At 45.0% G+C, this 22,929-nt stretch overlaps 1 protein-coding gene across 1 annotated transcript in view; it reads left to right on the top strand.

Moving 5' to 3' along the window:
* The first annotated feature begins 1,075 nt into the window (after positions 1-1,075).
* Positions 1,076-22,929, top strand: part of LOC142776486 (uncharacterized) — a 63,151-nt gene continuing 41,297 nt past the window's right edge. Inside the window, exon 1 of the mRNA XM_075880252.1 lies at positions 1,076-1,484. Coding sequence (XP_075736367.1) covers positions 1,200-1,484 — 285 coding nt within the window. The 5' untranslated portion in view covers positions 1,076-1,199. The remainder of the gene's footprint in view (positions 1,485-22,929) is intronic.

The following is a 22,929-nucleotide window of genomic DNA, read 5'->3' as shown; positions in this document are numbered from 1 at the left end:
CATAAAAAGTAAGAATTGCGTATTCTTTGGAATATAATGGCTGGGGCTGGAAATGACAATGCAATCAACGGGTACAGGCTGGCGCCGGCTGCTGGATTCAACTCGGACAGCTGAATGAAAGAAATAGATGTAACACGGTGGCAAATAAAAAAGTTTTTGCAAGCGAGACAAATGAGATACGTTGAGGAAGCTTGGACCATGTATGCTGTTAGGGCTGAGAACATATATTACGGTGAACGTACCTGCAAGCTAGTGCTGCATGTAAAACATTGAAAAAATGTATTAGTGCCATAAACAAAAGAAAAAAAACTGTTTTACAGTTCCGCGCAGAAGATGGGTGCCGTAAACGTACCATGTGGTATTTGTAACATGTGTTTTCATTCTTGTATGTGCGTTTGATGCGTGTGAATAAAGACGCGAAATGTTTCACGGTGTAGGTGCACACACTAGAAAAATAACATGATGCACAAAAGGTAATGAAAAGGCGCGGCTGCTTTCGTGGAAATTATTCTGCTTTAAGCCTCTGTTGAAGAGCAGATCGAAGAAAAACTGAAAGCCAACTGTGATTGTACTGGTTCGTAAGACCTAATTGGTTTCAATTGACATGCAATAAAATTAGTGTTGAGAGTGAGGGAGGCAGAGCCCTGAGCTATCAAATTTAATTTCTTTTTAGAAGGTTTGGCTATGCATATGTAAACTCGGGTCATTATTATGTGCATCAGCTATGCGACTGGCATCGCTCAAGAGCTGGCTAATGACGTGTGTATAGACATATATACCCCTGCTTGTTACAAAAAATTGCATTCTTGAAAGTTTAGCTCTTCGTTGACCTCTCGATCACTTTGTTCTTAGTACGATATCGGACAACACCTGAATGAACTTTTCGTAATTGTTTTCGTTCGAAAGAGAAGCAGAAAAACAAAGTTTATCCGATACAGTTCATCTACAGTTCATTTGATATTATATACATTGAGAACGGAGCGGCCAAAGTACGTGTCAAGGACACTCCGCATTTTCGGATAAGCGACAGCTGCCGCAAGCAGTGTCGGTGACCATATAAACTGCATTATCTCAACAAAACAAGCAGACGTGTGTGTGCCAGCGTGCTGAAGACATTATTGCAAGTGCATTTTTGATTGGATAGACCACTGTCTGAAAACAAGGCACTTCTTAATACAGCGCTTCAGCTCTAAGGCCCCATGGCTGAGAGACACAATTCAAATCCCTATAGCCAGAGCCAGCTCATGAATCCGGTGGGGTATGCTGATCACGAACCCTATCTGTGGCAACTAAACCAGATGGCACTGAACCGGACCCAGTTTCTTGCTGAGCCTCAAGCGCACCACCAGCACCTGGACGTGGGATGCGGCACGGGTGGCTTCACTCTGCGTGCCCTCGTACCACTGAGCTTTCCGGCTAGGAGAATCATGGGTGTCGACGTGTCCCCTTCGATGCTGGAGTATGCCCGCTGCCACGATAGCCGAGTGAGTGCCTTATCCCGCTGAAGTGTCACGACCACAGTGTTGTATCTGATAGTAAGATGGCTCCACTTTATTCAAGCGAAGCTTGCGTTGGCTGACCTGAGTAGCTAGTGGTATTACAGAAAAGGCTCCTCAACTATCGAGAACCCTCTTCACACACAGCTGCGCCAGGAGCGCTAAAGAACAAAAAAATAATAAATGTTTTCTAACGGGGATGCTGTTTGAACTAAGGTATCACTTGTGAGAAAGAGAGTTTCTCTAACACTAGGCGACGCATTCAATCTTACTTAAAGTGAAATGAACTAAAGTATATCGATGCATCCTATTGAAGATAACGAACTCCTTTTGGGAAACTGCACACATGTTGTGGGTGCTTGAAAGTAATATCTTGTGTTGGTGGAGTAAAAACGATCTGCTGAACAACGCGTCAGGTTGAAGTCAGGTATTGCCCGTTTTAAGAAACTTTCGCATTCGAGAAAATTTCATTACTCAAATGCATTTCCATGATCGCGTGCTGGTCATATCCCTTGGTCGTTCTGCAAGCTGACGAACGCTGCAAAGAACATGGAATGCGCCACGCCGACTCCACCCAAAAGCAGTGTTCCGGGGACCACCGCTACCAATAAGTGTAAAAAAACAGAGTAAGACAGAAAGTAAACAAAAGGTATACGTTAGCCACGCACACGCCAAGCTTAGATTAACCGCCACGGTCATCTAGTGGCTATGGTACTCGAACTGCTGCCTCGCGGGTCGCGGAACTGATCTCCGGCCATGGCGGCGGCATTTTTTATAGAGGCGAAAATGCTTGCCACCCGTGTACTTTCATTTAAATGTGCATTATGTGATTCCAGGGTGTCAAAATTCCTGCAACCCTTCATTATAGCGTCCCTCAAGATATGGTTGAGGTATGCGTAACCCCATAAAAAAACAATCTAATTCAATCTTCACTGTTCGCAATTCTCAGATTCATGAAGAGCTTCTGATTTTTTCTCCTTCAAAGGGGCAGTACAATTTTTGCCACTACATTGCAATAACACTATACACCAAGAAAGTGCCCTGTCCACGCTACGCGACTTAGACTACCTAAGGCATCCTCATGCCCATCTTTACGTCACCCTACGTGCCCACACCACTCGCTCCACGGCTTTATTCATCATAACTTGAGGAATGCGCACCAAGTGGTCTGAAAGAGGGCGCTCTTCGTGCACCACCGGCTCTTCAGTTTGCCAGTTCGGAAAACAATAACAGGCCAAGGGGGTTCAACTAAACCGTTTATAGACTGCTTTCAGAAAATGGAGACCTATAATGCCTGCCAAACTGCTTCCAGAAAAGAATTTCTTTCAAACTTGACTTCTAATTGTCACATGGCATGCCTATGCTTTAATTACTTCATATAAGTTAAAAAAAAACACAACTCAGAAGAGCAGCACAAAATGTCAGCGCTTTCATCATACACACTTTTTCAACCCCCTCAAATGAAAGTCATTTCACTTGAAAAGCCCATGACTTATTCTCGCACAGCAACTCTCTTCAAGCCTTTTCCACGAACCCATTCGGCCAACTTCCCTTACCCCCCTCCATACACACAAACATGTACAGCTCAATGCCGCAATAATCTAACCAGTTATGTCACTCGGCCAATGCCTTTTGTCATTTCCGTAAAAGTGCTACAGAAACGTGCTTTCTTGGCTAATTGCACAACGCAGTTCCAGAGATTCCTTCCCCATGCTTTATAAAAAACAAACAAGTACGTACGTTCATTGGTAAGCAAGTTAATGTGGCATACACATCACTTTTTCATTACAACCAAACCTATGCGTGTTATTCATGGTGTTCAATAGGAAGCACATGACATGAAATCAAAGGCTGAGAACACACAAGAAATTCATCCGCATATTTACCTTCCTTTTAGAATTAATTCTAAAGAGTCCGGTGACCTAATTTTCTTAGTTTACATTCCAAGAAATATTGTATATTTTTGCCAGCCAATTCTAATCGTGTACTACCTCGTCATCTGTACTCTCATGATCACCGAGGTCCCGGTACGTCTCCGTTTATAGCGCGAACGCGTGCACGGTGTTTTTGGACTATTGAAACGAAATTCAAGTACACTCTTAAAAAAATGGAGTCATGTTCTCTCTATTTAGGAACAAACGGTGATGTCCCCAATGTTCACCTTTAAATACAGTAACTCTGCTTCCTTTTGCAATGGAGAAACTGTTTCTCCCCATCAGAATCAAGATGGCTGGCTCCGCGTTAGCGAAGTGAGTAGGCCTAGCGAATGCTTCAATTTTTCGACTGATAAGGAGTACGCAGCATTGACAATTACAAAACACAGTCCCGCTGAGCTTCATAATAAAAGAAATGATTATAAAAGCAAGCAGACAAACCTGTGGTGAGGAAAACATCGCGAAACAGAACGACGGAGCTAGCACGTTTCGTTCGGCTAGTGAGACGACGTTTTATTTATTTATTTATTGATATTGTTAGCCAAAGGCCGTTATAGGGTGGGGTAAAAAATACTCTTCACTTGTTGACACAAGCACTACAAAATGAAATCAAGAAAGAGAACACAACAGGCAGTTCTTAACAGAGGACCAATACAACAGGTAAGTTAATTAAGGTTTGCACAGTAGTGATCAACGATTGGCATGGTAGCATAACTTCATACAACACACTTGACGAAGGCTATATCATGCACATGACAAACTTCAGCGTCGTAGGAACTTTTCCTGCCAACGTAACGTGCAGGTATAGCAAAATATACAAAAAAAGGAACATCTCCGGGTAGAAGAGATGAGGTAACAACGTCTAAATATGGTTACCTAGAAGAGTAATATGCCATTAACGTCTTTTCAACTTCCTCAGTAGAATTAATTTGAGTTATGCTATGGGGTAGCGCGTTCCATTCTTCAATCGTTTTTGGGAAGAGGGAATATTTAAAGGTGTCAACCTTTGAGGCACAAGTTATGGTTACAAACAAATTATGGGCACAAATTATGGTTACAAACAAAACAGCGTGTCATTCTCAGTCACAACAAAAACAATTAATAGTTCTTTAAATATTAATGAGCACACATTATCTGAATTTCGCAGACAAATATCGTTGACTGATTGGTCAGACGTTATTCGTGAACAGGAACCTCATCGTGCCTACAACTGTTTCCATGAAAAACTAACAAAAATTTATAAGCAATGCTTTCCGTACAAAGAAAAGAGGCCTGCACGCAGACCTAAGAAACCTTGGGTTACTAAATATCGCATCAAAAAAAAATAAAACGTAAAAATAAATTATTCGAACACTTTTTCGAAAATAAGAATGAAGAGACACTAAAACGTTTTAAAGACCAAAGAAACAATGTTAACAGTATGCTGCGCCACGAAAAGCAAAAGTACCTAAACAGCACCTTCAGCAATGAAGTAATGAACAAATTGGAGCTAGCTTGGTCAAGACTGAATGAGTTCCTTGGCCGTAAAGATAACAACTTTCGGCCCGCTGAGCTTGTGGTGAACGGTGGCACTATTCGCAATGCTGATTTAGCTAACGTGTTCAATGACTATTTTGTGTCCTTAACAGAAAAAGCGCACAAGCTAGATTGTACTACATATTTATCAGACAGTAGTCCTGAGAGCGCGTTTTCGGCGCCGACAGTAGCCAGCGAAATTGCCCGCGTTTTTTCGTCTGTAAAAAACAGCACATGTTGTTACGTATATGATATTCAAATTAGACCCATTAAACACGTGATGGACCTCATTGATGAATTATTAGAACATATCTTCAACCTGGTACTTTCAACTGGAATCTTTCCACAAAAACTGAAAGTGGCGAAAGTAATCGTGTTGTATGAGATCTCAATTAACAACTACCGGCCTATATCTATACTGCCAGTAATATCAAAAGGTTTAGAAAAGCTGATTCACAAACGTCATCATCATCATCATCATCAGCCTGACTAGGTCCACTGCAGGACAGAGGCCTCTCCCATGTTCCGCCAGTTAACCCGGTCCTGTGCTTGCTGCTGCCAATTTATACCCGCAAACTTCTTAATCTTGTCTGCCCACCTAACCTTCTGTCTCCCCCTAACCCGCTTCCCTTCTCTGGGAATCCAGTTAGTTACCCTTAATGACCAGCGGTTATCCTGTCTACGCGCTACATGCCCGGCCCATGTCCATTTCCTCTTCTTTATTTCAACTATGATATCCTTAACCCCCGTTTGTCCCCTAATCCACTCCGCTCTCTTTTTGTCTCTTAAGGTTACACCTACCATTTTTCTTTCCATTGCTCGCTGCGTCGTCCTCAATTTAAGCTGAACCCTCTTTGTAAGTCTCCAGGTTTCTGCTCCGTAGCTAAGTACCGGCAAGATACAGCTGTTATATACCTTCCTTTTGAGGGATAGTGGCAATCTACCTGTCATAATTCGAGAGTGCTTGCCGAATGTACTCCACCCCATTCTTATTCTTCTAGTTCAATGTCGTGGTTAGGCTCTGCGGTTAGTACCTGCCCTAAGTAGACATAGTCTTTTACAACTTCAAGTGCACCATTACCTATCTCGAAGCGCTGCTCCTTTCCGAGGTTGTTGTACATTACTTTCGTTTTCTGCACATTAATTTTAAGACGGCCACCTTTCTGCTCTCCTTGTCTAACTCCGTAATCATGAGTTGCAATTCGTCCCCTGAGTTACTCTGCAATGCAATGTCATCGGCGAAGCGCAGGTTACTAAGGTATTCTCCATTAACTCTTATCCCTAACTGTTCCTATTCTAGGCTTCTGAAAACCTCCTGTAAGCACGCGATAAATAGCATTGGGGAGATTGTGTCCCCCTGCCTTACACCCTTCTTGATTGGTATTCTGTTGCTTTCTTTATGAAGCACTATGGTAGCAGTTGATCCCCTGTAGATGTCTTAAAGAATGTTTATATATACTTCATCTACGCCCTGATTCCGCAGTGTCTGCATGACGGCTGATATTTCTACTGAATCAAACGCCTTCTCGTAATCTATGAAGGCTATGTATAGTGGTTGGTTATACTCTGAGCATTTCTCTATTACCTGATTGATAGTATGAATGTGGTCAATTGTTGAGTAGCCTGTTCGAAATCCTGCTTGTTCCCTTGGTTGATTGAATTCTAATATTTTCTTTACTCTGTTAGCAATTACCTTTGTAAATAGCTTGTATACTACAGAGAGCAAGCTGATCGGCCTGTAATTCTTCAAGTCCTTGTCATCTCCTTTCTTATGTATTAAGATGATGTTAGCGTTCTTCCAAGACTCTGGCACCCTTCCCGTCAGGAGACACCTCCTAAACAGGGTGGATAGTTTTTCTAACACAATCTGTCCTCCATCTTTCAGCAGATCTGATGTCACCTGATCCTCACCAGCAGCTTTGCCTCTTTGCATGCACTCCAAAGCTTTTCTGACTTCTTCTATCATTACTGGTGGGGTGTCATCTGGGTTACTGCTAGTTCTTATAGTATTAAAGTCGTGGTTGTCTAAAGTCGTGGTTGCTACTGTACAGATCTCTGTAAAACTTCTCCGCTATTTTAACAATCCTATCCATATTGGTAGTTATTTTGCCTTCTTTGTCCTTTAGTGCATACATCCGACTTTTGCCTATCCCAAGTTTCCTCTTCACTGCTTTGACGCTTCCTCCGTTTTTCAGAGCGTGTTCAATTCTCTCCATGTTATGCCTTCTTACATCGCATACTTTACGCCTATTAATCAACTTTGAAAGCTCGGCCAGTTCTATTTTGTCTGTTGTACTTGACACTTTCATGCTTTGATGCTTCTTAATTAAGTTCTTCGTTTCCTGCGAAAGCTTGCCAGTGTCCTGTCTAACTACCCTGCCTCCAACTTCCACTGCACACTACGTAATGATACTCGTTAGATTATCATTCATTGTATCTACGCTAAGGTTGGTTTCCTCACTAAAAGCCGAGTACCTGTTCTGCAGCGACACTCTGAATTCCTGTATTTTCCCTCTCAGTGATAGCTCATTGATTGGCTTCTTGCTTATCAGTTTCTGTCGTTCCTTCTTCAAGTCTAGGCGAATTCGAGACCGTACCATTCTATGGTCACTGCATCGTACCTTGCCAACCACTTCCTTATCCTGCACGATTCCTGGGTGTGCAGTCATTATAAAGTCTATTTCGTTCTTATTTTCGCCATTAGGGCTCCTACATGTCCACTTGCGGTTTTCTCGTTTTCGGTAGAAAGTATTCAAAATCCGCAAATTATTGCGTTCTGCGAATTCTACTAGTAGCTCTCCTCTGGCGTTTCTAGTGCCGATGCCATAATCTCCTATTACCTGGTCTCCAGCCTGCTTCTTCCTTACCTTTGCATTAAAGTCGCCCATCACTATAGTATACTGTGTTTTTACCTTACTCATTGTCGATTCCACGCGTTCATAGAAGCTTTCAACTGAAGCGTCATCATGGCTGGATGTAGGCGCGTAAACCTGTACTACCTTCATCTTGTATCCTTTATTCAGTTTAATTACAATACCTACCACTCTTTCATTAATGCTATAGTATTCCTCTATGTTTCCAGCTATGTTTCTGTGAATTAGGAGCCGCACTCCCAGTTCTCTTCTGTCAGCCAAGCCTCGATAGCGAAAGACGTGACCATTATGTAGCTCCGTATAGGCCTCATCTGTCCTCCTAACCTCACTGAGCCCTATTATATCCCATTTAACACCCTCTAGCTCCTCGAATAGTACAGCTGGACTTCCCTCACTAGATAAGGTTCTAGCGTTAAACGTTGCCAAGTTCAGGTTCCAAAGGCGGCCTGTAGTTCAGAGATTCTTAGCACCCTCTGCTGCGTTGCAGATCTGACCGCCGCCATGATCAGTTGCTTCGCAGCTGCTGGGAACTGAGGGCCATGAGTTATTCGACGTATGCATGTGGGAGGTAGTGGCCAGATACTGCACCAGGGTGGCCAATCCTTCTCTGGTGAGGGAGTGCGTTCCCGGCGGTGGTTACCGGTGAGGCCGTACCTCAGGCCTCTTAATGCAGTTCCATCAACACGCGGATTTTTTTTTCCGGTTGGGAACTGCGCGGCACCGGGATTTGAACCACGGACCTCTTGCATGCGAGGCGGATGCTCTAACCACTATGCCATCGCCGCACCCGGATTGTTATGTTCTAAATGTAGGTTTCAGCGGTGTATCAGTCAAGTTTGTGGCTGTTTTTATAAAAATGTTTTATTGTAATGAGATTTCTGCTGATTACCCCCTTAATTAAGGGTCTAGAGAGTACGGAGTTGGGCCTCCGATTAGCCTATGGGGTGCTGTTTATTGATATATTAAGCGGACAAAATTTAAATTCATTTGCGAGGTGATGTTACCAAATTAATCTTTTTTAGTGATTAGGATTAATTTTGGTCACGAAATAGTTCTGGTACTATTACTCCTGTCCTGATGAAAACTGAGCGGCGACAGGTCTACAATTAGGGCTTTCCACTGTATGAGTTAGAAGTTTCCCGGTAGGTTATTAGCAAAGTTAAAAGCGATCGTATGGGGAAAAAAAAGAAAACACGTGGTTCAAGACTGTGATCCGACGGGCGTACCTTTCTCCCGAGCAGTGAGCCACCCTCCTCCTCTGAGCGAGGGAAGACGCGGGCGCCACACATTTATTAGCGGTTTTCGTTATATTCTTTCTAACTCTGTATTTTCCGGTTACCTTAAGCTATCAAAATTATTTTTACACGAAAAAAAAACGGACTGTTGTGTTCTAAAAGAAGATATTAGCTAATTTTCGGTGGCGTTTGTAGCTCCTTTTGAAAATTTGTTTTAACAAAATGAGCTTTTTGCTGATTACCACCTTAATTAAGGGCCTAGAGTGTACGGAATTGGGCCTCTTGGTAGCCTATGGGGTGCGGTTTATTATTATATTAAGCGGACAAAATTTAAATGCGTTTGCGAGGTGATATCACCAATTTCATCTTTTTAGTGATTAGGCCTAATTTTTATTGCGGAAGAACTCTGGAACTATTGAACCTAGCCTGATCAAACTTCAGTAGCGTCAGGTCTGCCCTAAGGACTTTCAACTTTATAAGTAAGAAGTTTCCCGGTAGAATATTAACGAAGCTACAAGCGATCGTAAAAAACACGTGGTCTGACTGTTGTTGTTTCACAGATTCACACTGTTTTTCGCGCCTAAAATTTAAAATTTTCGTTTGTAATAGCAGTATTTGTAGCCGTTGAACTCCTTGTATCTTCACGAACAAAAAGACACCACTCTGACCCTCCTAAAACCAAAATTGCTAAAGTTATAGGCAGATATGTGCAGAGCTCACTTACACGTGCTGCTGACGCGGCCGCTCCCGTGGCTCCACAAACGTATGACTTCCTTTTTAGATAAACACCATATCATCACTTCATCACAATTTCGATTCATGAAAAGCCGCACAGCTGAGCATGCTCTCCTAGCACAGAAGGAATTCACATTAGATGCTTTTGAACGTCAACTACACACACTAGGTATCTTTATAGATTGCTCAAAGGCGTTTGATAGTATAATCCATGTCACACTTTTACAGAGATGCAATTACTACGGCTTCCGAGGTGTCTTTCTGAAATTAATTGAATGTTACTTAAAGTATCGTCAGCAGATGGTGGTCATAAACGATCACAACTCCATTTTACAAGCGATTTCAGCAGGTGTCCCCCAAGGCAGTATCCTGGGACCCTTTTTATTCTGCGTATATATTAATGATATTGTAAACATTGACGCATCTGTAAAGTATGTTATATACGCAGATGACACAACCTTACTTCTCACTGCCCAACACTCTAAAGATTCATTCAATGACGCAAACCAGGTATTATTAAAGCTAGCGTCCTGGACATGCAATAATTATTTAAAATTAAGGTCTTCAAAAACGAGTGCTGTTCACTTTAGGCCTAGAAATAAACCACCACCTTTGCATGCCCCGTTAATGCTCGGCAGCTCGGAACTTCAGATAGTACCAGGTATTAAATGTCTAGGTGTAATCTTTGATGAACATATGTCATGGAATTCCCACATTGAAAAGCTGTCTTCATGTTTATCCAGAATAACTGGAATCTTGTCTAGGGTGGGTTTCCTGCTTCCTAATAAAGTTTAACTTCTCATCTACAAATCGTTGTTCTTATCACACATAAATTATTGTCATCTGGTTTGGGGCACAACAACATTAACGAACATTCACAAAGTACATGTCATACAGAAAAAGGCAGTTTGCGCCATTGCAGATGTTCCGTATGGAAGTCACACGTCACCCCTTTTTGAAGAAATGAAATTATTATCCTTCAGAGATTATTATCCAACAAGTCTTATGAAACGCTATTACGCAGGACTGAAAAGTGATAACTTTTTGGGCACACTTGCTCGTATAAACCGGCGGACCCTTTTTTATAACACTCGTCATGTTCACACGTGGTTTCTTCCACACACGCGCACAAACTACGCAAGGAGATGCTGCGCTTTCTGTGGCCGTTCCATCTGAATCAACTAACACTGTAAAAATATTGCTAAAGTTGCGTTTTTGTCATACCTGTGTAATGCGATTGTATTGCTTTTTTAATTTGTACACTCTCATTGAATTTTTACGTGATTATGAAAAGTGAAGTTGGTACATTGTTTTAAAGGTTTATTTTTCGATTTGTTTCACTTGCATTTTCTGTCTATATATGTTTATATGTATATTTTTATTCGTTCCTTTACAGTACTATTATGCACCCCTTTACAGATCTAGTTGAGCGACATAGTTGTTGTATGGTTTATTTTATACTATAATGTACACTCGCCCATCCCTGCCACTTTGTACGGGGTCGTGGTCCTAGTCAAGCCCATGAAGAGGCTTTTAGACCCGCGGCCCTCAGTATTCCAAATGATGGTATGTTGGAAAATAAAAAGTTCAAAGTTCAAAGTTCAAATTGGTCCTCTTGGCTAGATCTAACAACCCATGAAATACGTGACGTTCTGTTTTCTATGAATCTGTAGGGGTGGAAGTTAAAATAGTTGTGTTTCATTAAGTGTATGAATTTTCATCTAGCCACTTTTCATCACAATGAAAGCTGGGGCAAGTTTAGTTGAGTCAGCATTTCGGTCGCTGAGTCTATGTACCTATATTTCGACATTATAAACCTTGCTGCACGCCTCTGTATTTTTTCAATTTTCTTTACTTTTTTGTATGTGGATCTGATAATATGCTTCCGTAATCTAGTGCGAGACGTATCAAAGTCAGAAATGCTGTTAGTTTATCATTTCGGGAAGCAAATTTCAAATTACCTCTAAGTGACCTGAGTTTAACTATGCAGCAATACATAAGTTAGTAATATGCTTTTATCAAGATAAGACATCTGATATCGTAATGCCTAAATACTGAAAGTGCCTAACTTGTCTCAATGGCTTTCCGTCTAATATGTAATGGAAAACTTACACATTTTTTGTTTTCCTAGTTATGCGTGCGTATACCGTTTTCTCTTGGTTGATTTTTATTTTCCATTGTGTGCACCAATCAGCAATAGATTGCAGTGCGGAGGCTAACTATAGGTGATCTTCATGAGAATATATTTTAGAATATATTAGGTAATCGTCTGCAAACAGATGGACAGTAATTTTGCTACTAAGGCCACTTGTAATATCGTTTATATAACAGAGGAATAAAACAGGTCCTAATACTCATCCCTGAGGAACACCGGACGTTACATTTAACATTCTCGATTTCCTTCCTTTCACCTCCACGTATTGTGTCCTATCAGCTAAATATGATTCAATCCACTTAATTTTATATAATGTTAAGTGGTTTATTGGCCGACACTCAGCGATGATTCACGACAGTGACAGTCAAAGCGGGGATCGACTCTCTGCGCGAGCTGCTCTTCTTCTTATGGAAAGGGCGACCCACTAGAAGGCGCTGCAGAGGACGACCCACTGTTCAAAGGCTTTACCACAACTACCCCGGGTACGAAAAGGGAGCCGCCTGGCGACCTAACAGCTGGTTACTATGAGTGGGTCGTGGTAGGCTTTGAGGCGCTCCACGTTGATAATGCCGCGCCCTCGACGGCGCATGTCCGAAGATGGTTCGATGGGTTTGATCAAGTAATTTACAGGGGAAGTGCGTTCGACGACACGGTAGGGGCCTTCGTATTTGGGCAATTGTTTTGAAGATAGGGCAGTTGAAGTGGTAGGGATCGAGAGCCAGACGAGCGCTCCAGGCAGGAACGTGGGCGCAGTAGTGCTGGATTCAACGCGACTGCCTTTTTGCCGCTTTTGATCATGCGCTGTAAAGGTCCTTGCAAGCTCTCGACACTCATCAGCAAGCTTTGCTGTAGCAGAAATAGGCGCCTACTCGGGCGGATCTGGCTTGTACGGAAGTATAGTGTCGATGGTGTGCGACGGGTGCCTTCCATATAATAAAAAGAAAGGTGAAAAGCCAGTAGTGCTTTGAGGGGCGGTGTTATATGCGTAGGTGACGAAGGGTAGAATGTCATCCCAATTTGTGTGATCGGCGGCGACGTACTTGGAAAGCATGTCGCCGAGCGTACGGTTGAAGCGTTCCGTGAGGCCATTCGTCTGCGGGTGGTAAGCAGCAGTTTTGCGGTGAACAACGTTGCACTCTTTGAGAATGGCTTCAACGACTTCAGACAGGAAGACGCGGCTTCGATCACTGAGCAGTTCCTGAGGTGGACCGTGTCGCAGCATGAATTGTTGGAGCAGGAAGGAGGCCACATCGCTCGCTGTAGCCACGGGAAGAGCGGCAGTTTCGGCGTATCGCGTGAGGTGGTCCACAGCAACAATGGCCCAGCGGTTACCAGCTGACGTTAGTGGAAGTGACCCATACAAATCGATGCCAACGCACCCAAACGGCCTGGCAGGGCAAGGTAGAGGTTGCAGACCTACCGGCGACAGTTGCGTTGAAGTTTTGCGGCGCTGACATTCTATGCAGGAGCGAACGAATTTCTGCACGTAGCGGTACATGCCGCGCCAAAAGTACCGTTGGCGAATGCGGTGGTAAGTCTTCGATACCCCGGAGTGCGCACATTGCAGATCAGAATGAAAGATTTCGCATATGTCAGAGCGCAGACTGCGAGGTATGACTAGTAGCCACTGGCGGCCGTCACCGTTGTAATTGCGTCGGTGGAGGAGGTCGTCGCGAACGGTGAAATGGTGGGCTTGACGACGCCACGCGCGAGTGGATGGAGTGGATGGATCAGTCAGCAAGTCTATCAGTGAGGCAATCCATTGATCCTTGCGCTGTTCAGTAGCAATGGCATGAATGCTAATCGAAGAAATGGCAAGGTGAGACACTGAGTTGTTGGCATTGTCGTCAGGCAAGGGAGAGCGCGACAGGGCGTCGGCGTCAGCATGTTGCCTTCCATTGCGGTACAGCACGCGGATGTCATAGTCTTGCAGGCGAAGTGCCCACTGGGCGAGATGGCCTGAGGGATCTTTCAATGACGACAACCAGCATATTGCATGGTGGTCGGTGACGACATCAAATGGGCGACCATACAAATAAGGTCGGAACTTTGCAAGGGCCTAGACGATTGCCAAACATTCTTTCTCGGTGACTGTGTAATTAGTCTCGGCTTTCGTAAGCGTACGGCTCGCGTACGCCACGACATATTCCGGGAACCCTGGTTTGCGCTGCGCAAGGACAGCGCCGAGGCCGACACCACTGGCATCCGTGTGTACCTCTGTAGGGGCCGTAGGGTCGTAGTGGCGGAGTATGGGAGGCGACGTCAACAAACGACGAAGTGTTCTGAAAGCGTCGTCGCACTGTGATGACCACGAATGGAGAGGCCCGTTACTTCCGAGAAGCTTCGTCAGCGGCGATATGATAGTCGCAAAGTTTCGAATGAAGCGCCGAAAGCAGGAACACAGTCCTACGAAACTGCGCAGTTCCTTGACGGATGTCGGCTTGGGGAACTCGGTCACGACTCGAAGCTTGGCTGGATCAGGGAGAATTCCGTCCTTGGACACGACGTAGCCGAGTATTGTCAGCTGCCGAGCTGCAAATTGGCACTTCTTTAGGTTCAGTTGCAGACTGGCGTTGCTCAGACGCGTTAAAACATGCCGAAGGCGTTGAAGATGCGTCGAGAAGTCAGGAGCGAAAACAACGACGTCATCGAGGTAGCACAGGCACGTGTGCCATTTCAGGTCACGCAGAACTGTATCCATCATGCGCTCAAAGGTGGCGGGCGCAATGCACAGCCCAAACGGCATAACGTTGAACTCGTACAAGCCGTCGGGGGTGACAAAAGCGGTCTTCGGTCAAGCGTCCTCAGCCATAGGTACTTGCCAGTACCCTGAGCGCAAATCGAGGGATGAAAAGAATTCTGCTCCTTGCAGGCTGTCAATCGCATCATCTACCCGCGGTAGTGGATACACGTCCTTACGAGTGATCTTGTTGAGGCGTCGGTAGTCCACACAGAACCGCACAGAACCGTCCTTCTTCGTCACGAGAACGACAGGAGACGCCCAGGGGCTGCTAGAGGGGCGAATAACATCGCGGCGAAGCATGTCGTCGACTTGCTCATTGATTACACGGCGTTCTGTGGGAGATACGCGATATGGACGTTGCCGCAGCGGTGGCTGTGCGCCTGTGTCGATGCGATGCGTAACGGTGGATGTGCGGCCGAGAGAAGGTTGAGCGACATCGAAAGAAGAGCGGAATTCTTCCAACAGGCTCAAAAGCTGGGAACGCTGGCCCTGCGTAAGGTCGTCGGGTAAGCAGGGACCGAATATATCATCGGATGATGAAGCAGATGTGGAAACAGCACCAAGCGTACAGGAACTTGTGCAGTGCATGTCATCGGGTTGATCCATAACTTGCGCGTCTTCGATGGGTTCCACGCTGCCGAGACATTCCCCTCGCACCAACGTAACGCTGTACGGAGATGAGTTCACGACGAAAATAGTGCTGCTGCCGTGAGTGAGTTGCACGGTCACGAAAGGAACCAGCAAGCTTTTTCTTATGAAAACACGATAATATGGCGAGAGGAGTGCAGTGGTGTCAGAAAGGCTTGCGCAGTAGAGCGACACCGCAACGGACGAGTTTGCAGGCACTTGAGTGTCGTCTCTGACGAGTACCTTGCTTGCAGCGGATGGACTGTCGGCCGGCGTCAAAGAAGAGAATGGCGTGAGTTCTATTTCTGCTGGTGCGCAATGAATGACGGCGTCGTGGCGGGAGAGAAAATCCCATCCTAGGATGACGTCGTGAGAGCATGAAGAAATTATGATGAATTCGACCGCATACATCACGTCCTGAATCATAAGGCAGGCTGTGCACATCGCCGTAGGGTGAATACTTTGGGCGCTGGCTGTACGGAGGGAGAGCCCACAAAGCGGCGTGGTCACTTTGCGCAGTAATCGGCTAGGTTTTTCGTCCATCACGGATACGGCGGCTCCAGTATCTACAAGGGCAGATGCACGAACGCCATCCACAAGCACGTCTATCACGTTCGACGGGCTTTCCTGAGGGCTTCCGCAGTTCGACAGCGTCGCAGCCCTTGCCTCGTGGACTGCGACGACTAGTTTTCCTGGTCGCCCTTGAGTGGACGTGGCCGCATTGGCGACAGTGAGCGACGTCGTGGAGATAGTGAACGGCGGGTAGACGGAACGGGGCGGGACGACGGTGACATAGGCGGCGGTTGGTCATAAGAGCGGCTTGACTGGCTGGGAAAGTTGGAGGAGACCTGCGGTTGCTGCACACGATTGCAATAGCGTGCTACATGACCGACGCAACCACAAGCAAAGCAGATGGGGCGATTGTCAGCAGTGCGCCATTGGTTTGCGGGTCGCATCCATGTCGCAGAACGCGATTGACGAGCCGGCTGCTGATATGAGTGCATGGTAGGCGGAACTCGGGGCACGTGGGTGTCGCCGGCGTATGTAGGCGAGACAGTTTCTCCAAAGGCCTGGGGCCTCGCGACGGGTTCGGTGTAATTTAGGGGAACAGTCGCAGAAATCGGTGGGGGCGGCCTGGCAACAACTTGGGCGTAGCTGAGTGGCACAGATGCAGGGGGCGGCTGGTGGTATTTAGTGACGACCTCCGCGATTTCCTGCTGAATGGCTCGGCGGAGCGGAGGTAGAAGTGTACTTGATGGCTGTTGAGCATGTTGTGGGGAAGCAAAAGCCAGTAGAGAGACCTGGCGGGCAACTTCCTCACGCACGAACGACTTGATTTCGGCGAGCAAGGTTGCGTGGTCAGGAACTGCTGACAAGGCCGAGAGATCAGCATCACGTGGTGGCGGTCGACGGGTCATCAAGCGCTGCCGCCGCAGCTCGTCGTAACTTTGGCATAACATGATGACTTCTGCCACAGTGCGGGGGTTCTTTGCCAGGAGCATGGTGAAGGCATCGTCGGCGATGCCTTTTAGAACATGCGTGATTTCGTCAGCCTCTGACATGTTCAGGTCGACTTTCTTGCACAAGTCAAGGATTTCCTCGATATAACTAGTGAAGGACTCTCCGGTCGGCTGGGCTCGTTCACGTAAACGCTGTTCAGCTTGCAGCTTACGAACGGCCGGGTGGCCGAACACGTCGACGACAGCGGTTTTAAAAGCGGACCATGTCGGGAAATCAGATGCGTGGTTGTTGTACCACATGCCGGCCACACCCGCGAGATAGAAAAACAGGTTGCCCAGTTTACCTGCCTCGTCCAAACGGTTGGGAACGCTCACGCGTTCGTACATGGCCAGCCAGTCCTCGACGTCGGTGCCATCCGCTCCGGTGAAGACAGGAGGGTCGCGGATGCGGGGGACACCGGGACATGGCGTCGGCGTAGGAGGAAGCGTTTGCTGGGCGGCGTCTTGGTGCATGGTTGGAGGCACGGTACGGGATCGAAGCTCCAAGGGCATCGAATGCGGACCGAATGTGTTTGAAGGGCACAGCACTCTCAGCACTCTCCACCAAATTGTTAAGTGGTTTATTGGCCGACACTCAGCGATGATTCACGACAGTGACAGTCAAAGCGGAGATCGACTCTTTGCGCGAGCTGCTCTTCTTCTTATGGAAAGGGCGACCCACTAGAAGGCGCTGCAGAGGACGACCCACTGTTCAAAGGCTTTACCACAATAGGTTTACTCCAAGATCAAGTAATTTACCAAGTAAGTGTGAGTGGGAAACGCGATCAAAGGCTTTCGAAAGTCTAAGCAAATTCCGTCTGCTTGACCTGTTTCAATAATTATTTCAGCGAAATCGTGCACTATTTCAGCAAGTTGGGTGATTGTGGATAAGCGTCTCCTAAATCCATGCTGGTTAGGATTTAACCTGTTTGAGCTTTCTAGAAAACTAAACAAGCTTTTTGACAATATATGCTCAAATATTTTACAGCATGCGCATGTAATAGATATTGGTCTGTAATTTTGTATTTTATGTTTATCACCTGTTTTTTGTACTGGTACGACACCCGCTATTAGCCAATCATGTGGTAATTCATGCTGCTCAAGAGACGCATTAAAAATTTCCAGTAAATATTTAGCAACCCATTCCGAATATCTTCTCAGGAATTCATTAGGAATGCCATCCGGGCATGGCGACGTTTTAGTATCAAGATTTAACAGGAGAGAAAGTACGCCTTCTTCAGATAACACAACGTCTAGCATGTCTGATTGCGCTTTATTCATTTTAACTCTTATCACTGTAGGCAAAAATGTGAAAGGGTCACAAACAGAGTGGAAAAATGCATTGTATTGATCAGCAATTTGAGTGAGATCAGTAGTTATACATCCAATATTTGTAATGTAGGTCACATTCTCCCGAGATGGAGCAAGGTGATGCCAAAATCGCTGTGGCTGTTCTTTCATAAACTTTGACAAAGTGTGGGAATGGTAGTATTCTTTTGCGATAAATAGTTTTTTCCTTTAGAGTAATGGAAAGATTATGGATCTCATTACGATCTTGGTTTTTTCTTTTTCTTCTACGTTTTAATTTCTTTTTTAACTGTGAGATTTCTCGATTCACCAAAGGATTTCGTCTTTTCACGTTTTTTACTTTTATCGGGATGTATTTATGCTTACAAAAATCAAGGGTATCTTTAAACTTATCCCACAACGTATTGAAGTCACCTGCTCCATCAAAAGTCTCTAGTTGCGTCTCGAGGTAATCTAATATGCTGACATCGTCTGCAGCAGCGAAATTTATTACATGTATTGTTTCTCTGGGAGACTTGGCTGGCAGTAGATTTTTTATGCACACTTGAACAAGCTTGCGGTCTGATAGTCCTTCGTTAACAGAAAGAGTATGATCAGTAATTCTGCTATTCATTAATACAAGGTCAAGGATTGAATGAGTGGTAGCACAAATTCTAGTTTATTCGTTAACAATCTGCGTTAGATCCTTACTGTAGAACTATGTCAAGCAAGGCGTCACGGTGTTTGTGGTCCGCAGATACAGACTGCCGTATATCTCAACGAATATTTGGTAGGTTAAAATCACTTGCAATAATTAGGCGCATGTTCTCTGGCACACTTGCAACCAAAGTCCTGGATCGATTTTAAAAAAGCAAGAGGTGCATTGGTAGGTGTAGAAATAGCTCCAATTACGCAAGGGAAGCCATGCAGCATTGTTATACATGAAATACTTTCGTTATCGGGACACTCGGGTAACGCCACTAACTTAATACGTTTTTGTAGACAATTGCTACTCCACCACCACGAGTTTCGCGATCTTTACGAATAATTTCGTAAAGATCGTGATGTACTTTAAAAGACACAAATACGGTGGATATTTTACCCCTAGAGTGCATGCTTGGCTTGCTGTATTTATTTCTCGGAGATTCACATAGTGTAGCGACGCTATCGACGCGTTTACGAGGCTGCAGGCTACGACATGTGCTTTCAAACCGTAGACTCGATCGCAGCGAAACAATTCCTGCTCAGCAGTGCAGTTTCAATTGATAGATGCTCAACAATATATAAGTAGCTGGAGGTGTAAGAGTGCCACAGCCGTGAAGTAGGCGTTAGCTGTCGACTTCTGAAGGAATTTAACGATTATGAAAAAAAAAGGTGCTTGTGGGAACGTACATTAACACACCAGCACGGCTCCCTAGCGCTCAGTTGGCTAGTCAGCCCATTCATTGATTACTCACTGACACCGGTCGGCTAATGTATGCTGTTGCAATGCATACAGCTACACATGCGCATAAGGACACATAGTATATACAATTACATACATTGAGAGTGAAATCAACGAACAAGAGTACAATCAACAATTCGCCATAGCGGCACACGCTTAGATGTGTTTACTCACACCCCTCTACATAAAGGCACAAGCTTATGTAGCAATGAATTTGAACTGTCCATAGGGGCAGAAGTGACAAGTAAACTTTGGTCAACTTTTTTTTACGTTTGGCATCTGCACCAGCACATGTACACACATAAATATACTGTATCTGATACTTAGAGGGTCAGAAGGTCATCAACGGTTGCACATTGATGAAAAGAATAATTACTAGAGCATATAAGGTATCCGTGAAAACGATGACCCCAAGCCTTGCATAGAAAGCCAACGGCATTCCAAAGGCTGCGCCATCTTTCAACCACTGCAACAGATAATTTTTTTTTCTTGAAGCCTCATAAAACGCAAATGCTTGTCGCGGGCACGCCATTTTGGAGGTCGCGTCTTTTTTTTTAATTTTCCACTTGTTATTCAGAGACGGTACAGCATTGGAAGCCAGACTAGGTCTCCGTCATCACGTCGACTTCGTTTTTTTTGTTTTGTTGTTAACACTTTCTCATATTCGATTTACGTGCTTACCACAAGTATGACCGTCAGCCAAGGATACAGTACACAGCTAGCCCTTCATTGACAATGTTTTTGATGTGGTGACGACCACCTCAGTGGTGTCACCACTGAGGTGGTCGTCACCACGTTAAAACGTGGGTTGGGCGAGATAAAAAGAGAAGATGACCTCGCACCCGATGGTGTTTTTCGTGAGCGATGGCTGTGGCTCTTGGCGTCGCGGAAGATTTATTACTTGAGTGGAAGAACTAGCGCACAGTGCGCGAATGTACTATCGAAATAGCATGCTGTGCATACATATACTTCTCTGCTTCAGATATGTTTATCAATTCGCCTCGCGGGTGAACTTGCAGCCATTGTGTGTGCCACAATTGTGCTGTTAGTGTGGTGGCTGTGGTGGTTACTTTCACGCTGAATTTGGAATACTCTTTTCACAAAAGTGAGTGAGAGTGTTAGTACTTAACTGCTGTGCACAGCTGTTGCTTGAAGTGAATTTTGTACTGATTTTCACACGACAAAAGGCAATCATGCGAACGAGAGAGGCATGCTGCACGCGTGCATAGTTCCGTCCTAACTTTCAAGGCTAGCATGGGCAATAGGTGACCGGTAATATGGGCGATCGCGGGTAACTGTCGGATACGACGGCTTCCGGTTTGACGCACCACGTGGGTTAGCAGCGGCACGCGCGCATTTTTGTAGCACTCCGTTGGAAAAAAAAAACCTCTCCGTGCGATGTCAGTGCCTTAAAATTGTCTTCTTTTGTTTTTGCTAACCTGGATTGGGACGATGACAAGCCACGAAAGTCATGAACAGTAAGGAAACTTTTTTATCGCACTAGAATTACCTGTAGTCATTTTATGCTGCTCGGGGGTATTCTGTGTGTTTGGCTTGCAGATCAGTCAACAAAAAACAGTTTTCATTGTATGATACGTTACTGCAGATGAAAAAAAATCAGTATTTTAAAGATCTCAGGGGATGGATATGAGTGTAGCAGTGTGCTTAAAGTTCATTTCGGTATCACTGCTTCGGCCGACATCGTCGGTAGATAGGCATGAAGTGCAGCACTTATTGAGCGCATTGAGATATTTTTTTCTCGCCTTCTGCGTGCTATTAGATGCATTTTTTAGTTGAAGCCAGACGCTAATTCAAAGGCTGATCTTGATCAACCTGCGTGGCAGGGCAGCACATAAACAATACAGACAGACATAGACGGTGCCGAATAATCTAAACTTTGCACTTGTTTAGCGCACTTCTACCTTTGACTGCCATCTTGGCGCACAGTGTGACAAAAATAAACGCAAATGCCCTCGTCCAGCGCTTCGTGTAAACTTACTCTTTAGTGAAGATTTTGCTTTTTTTGTCATCTATATACGTGCCATCTATGGCCGGCGCTCATCTCGCATGGCAGGTAGATTTCACCCGCGCGTTCCCATATTATCTTTGCTAGGCGCACCTGCACGACAATTTATTTCTCATTATATTATTCGCAGCAAATTCATGCGTAACGTTTTTTTTAGTGTGGAATAGACACGTATCTGATAAAATTGTTTTCGTACACTCTGGATTCAACGTTCCAAACTGAAAGGCTACCTGTCACTGCGGCTCTCTTCACAGCCGCGGCCGACCTCATTTTTCTTTCTTCGTTTCATGGAAATCGATTTATGCGTTAGCCTTTCACGCTCGACTTGTAGCAGCCAACGAATGAACAACCGACCATGGTTTATCAGAACGAAAATAAACGGGCGACTGCGCGCAGGTCCCGAATAATCTGAGGATTGCGGCGAAACGGTTCACCGTCATCTGCTCTTCTTTAACCGGAAGCCGGTAACAGAAGGTGCATCCCACAATCCCTTGCTCTTTTACTGGTCACCTATTCAAAACGCGTGCGATTGAGAATTCGGTTTAATTGACAGAAGCCATTGGTTGACTATTCATAAAATTGTAATTATGATGATGTTTAAAACGTTGCAGATAATTGTAATCGAGTCTCGAAAATCAACGTTTGATGTAACTTTGCAGCACGTTTCCCTTTTGCTTTCGCCTTCCGTGGCAGCTTAGTTGGATTTGGTGTCACGCGACTGCGCTGGAGGGCGCAGGTTCGACTCCCGGCCATAGTGGCCGTATTTGCATGGGGGGGGGGGATGCAAAGAACACCGGAGTGCTTATGTTTGAATTCACGGCAAACAACTTAAGTGGGTCGAATTTTATCCGCTGACCCCCATCACGGCGTGCCTGAAAACCATATGGTGGTAGCGGCACGTATAACTCGAGTATTTGTATATGATCGTGCTTTCACGCATGAACTATGCAGTGGTATAACGTTTCCTAGATTGTTGAAAAATTAGCTGTGATGCTTTTTTATAAACCTCGTTGAATTGACGAGTGCAGTAGGTGGCGTGCAAAACTAAAAACGTGTATGCTTACCAAGTATGTCGACATCAAAAAAATTCATAATTTACTTACAGTCTAAGGTAATCGACAAAGCAATACTAGGGAAGTAGAGCTCCTTGTATTCTTAACAATTTGGTAGTATGAAACAACAAAAGACGCACACATAAGTGTTGGGAGCATCGTGCATGTGCCTGGCGATAAAAAACTAAGGCTTTTACGGCACACCACATAAAACAGAAGAATAAACGTCGCTCCTGCGTTGCTTACATCAATCGTAGGTAAAGTTTTCGCACGAGGCTGGCCGTCGCAAGCTAGGCTCAACGTGCGTA

The sequence above is a fragment of the Rhipicephalus microplus genome, chromosome X, assembly GCF_043290135.1.
Source record: "Rhipicephalus microplus isolate Deutch F79 chromosome X, USDA_Rmic, whole genome shotgun sequence".
Lineage (NCBI taxonomy): Eukaryota > Metazoa > Arthropoda > Arachnida > Ixodida > Ixodidae > Rhipicephalus > Rhipicephalus microplus.
This window is presented reverse-complemented; position numbering and strand designations above follow the sequence as displayed.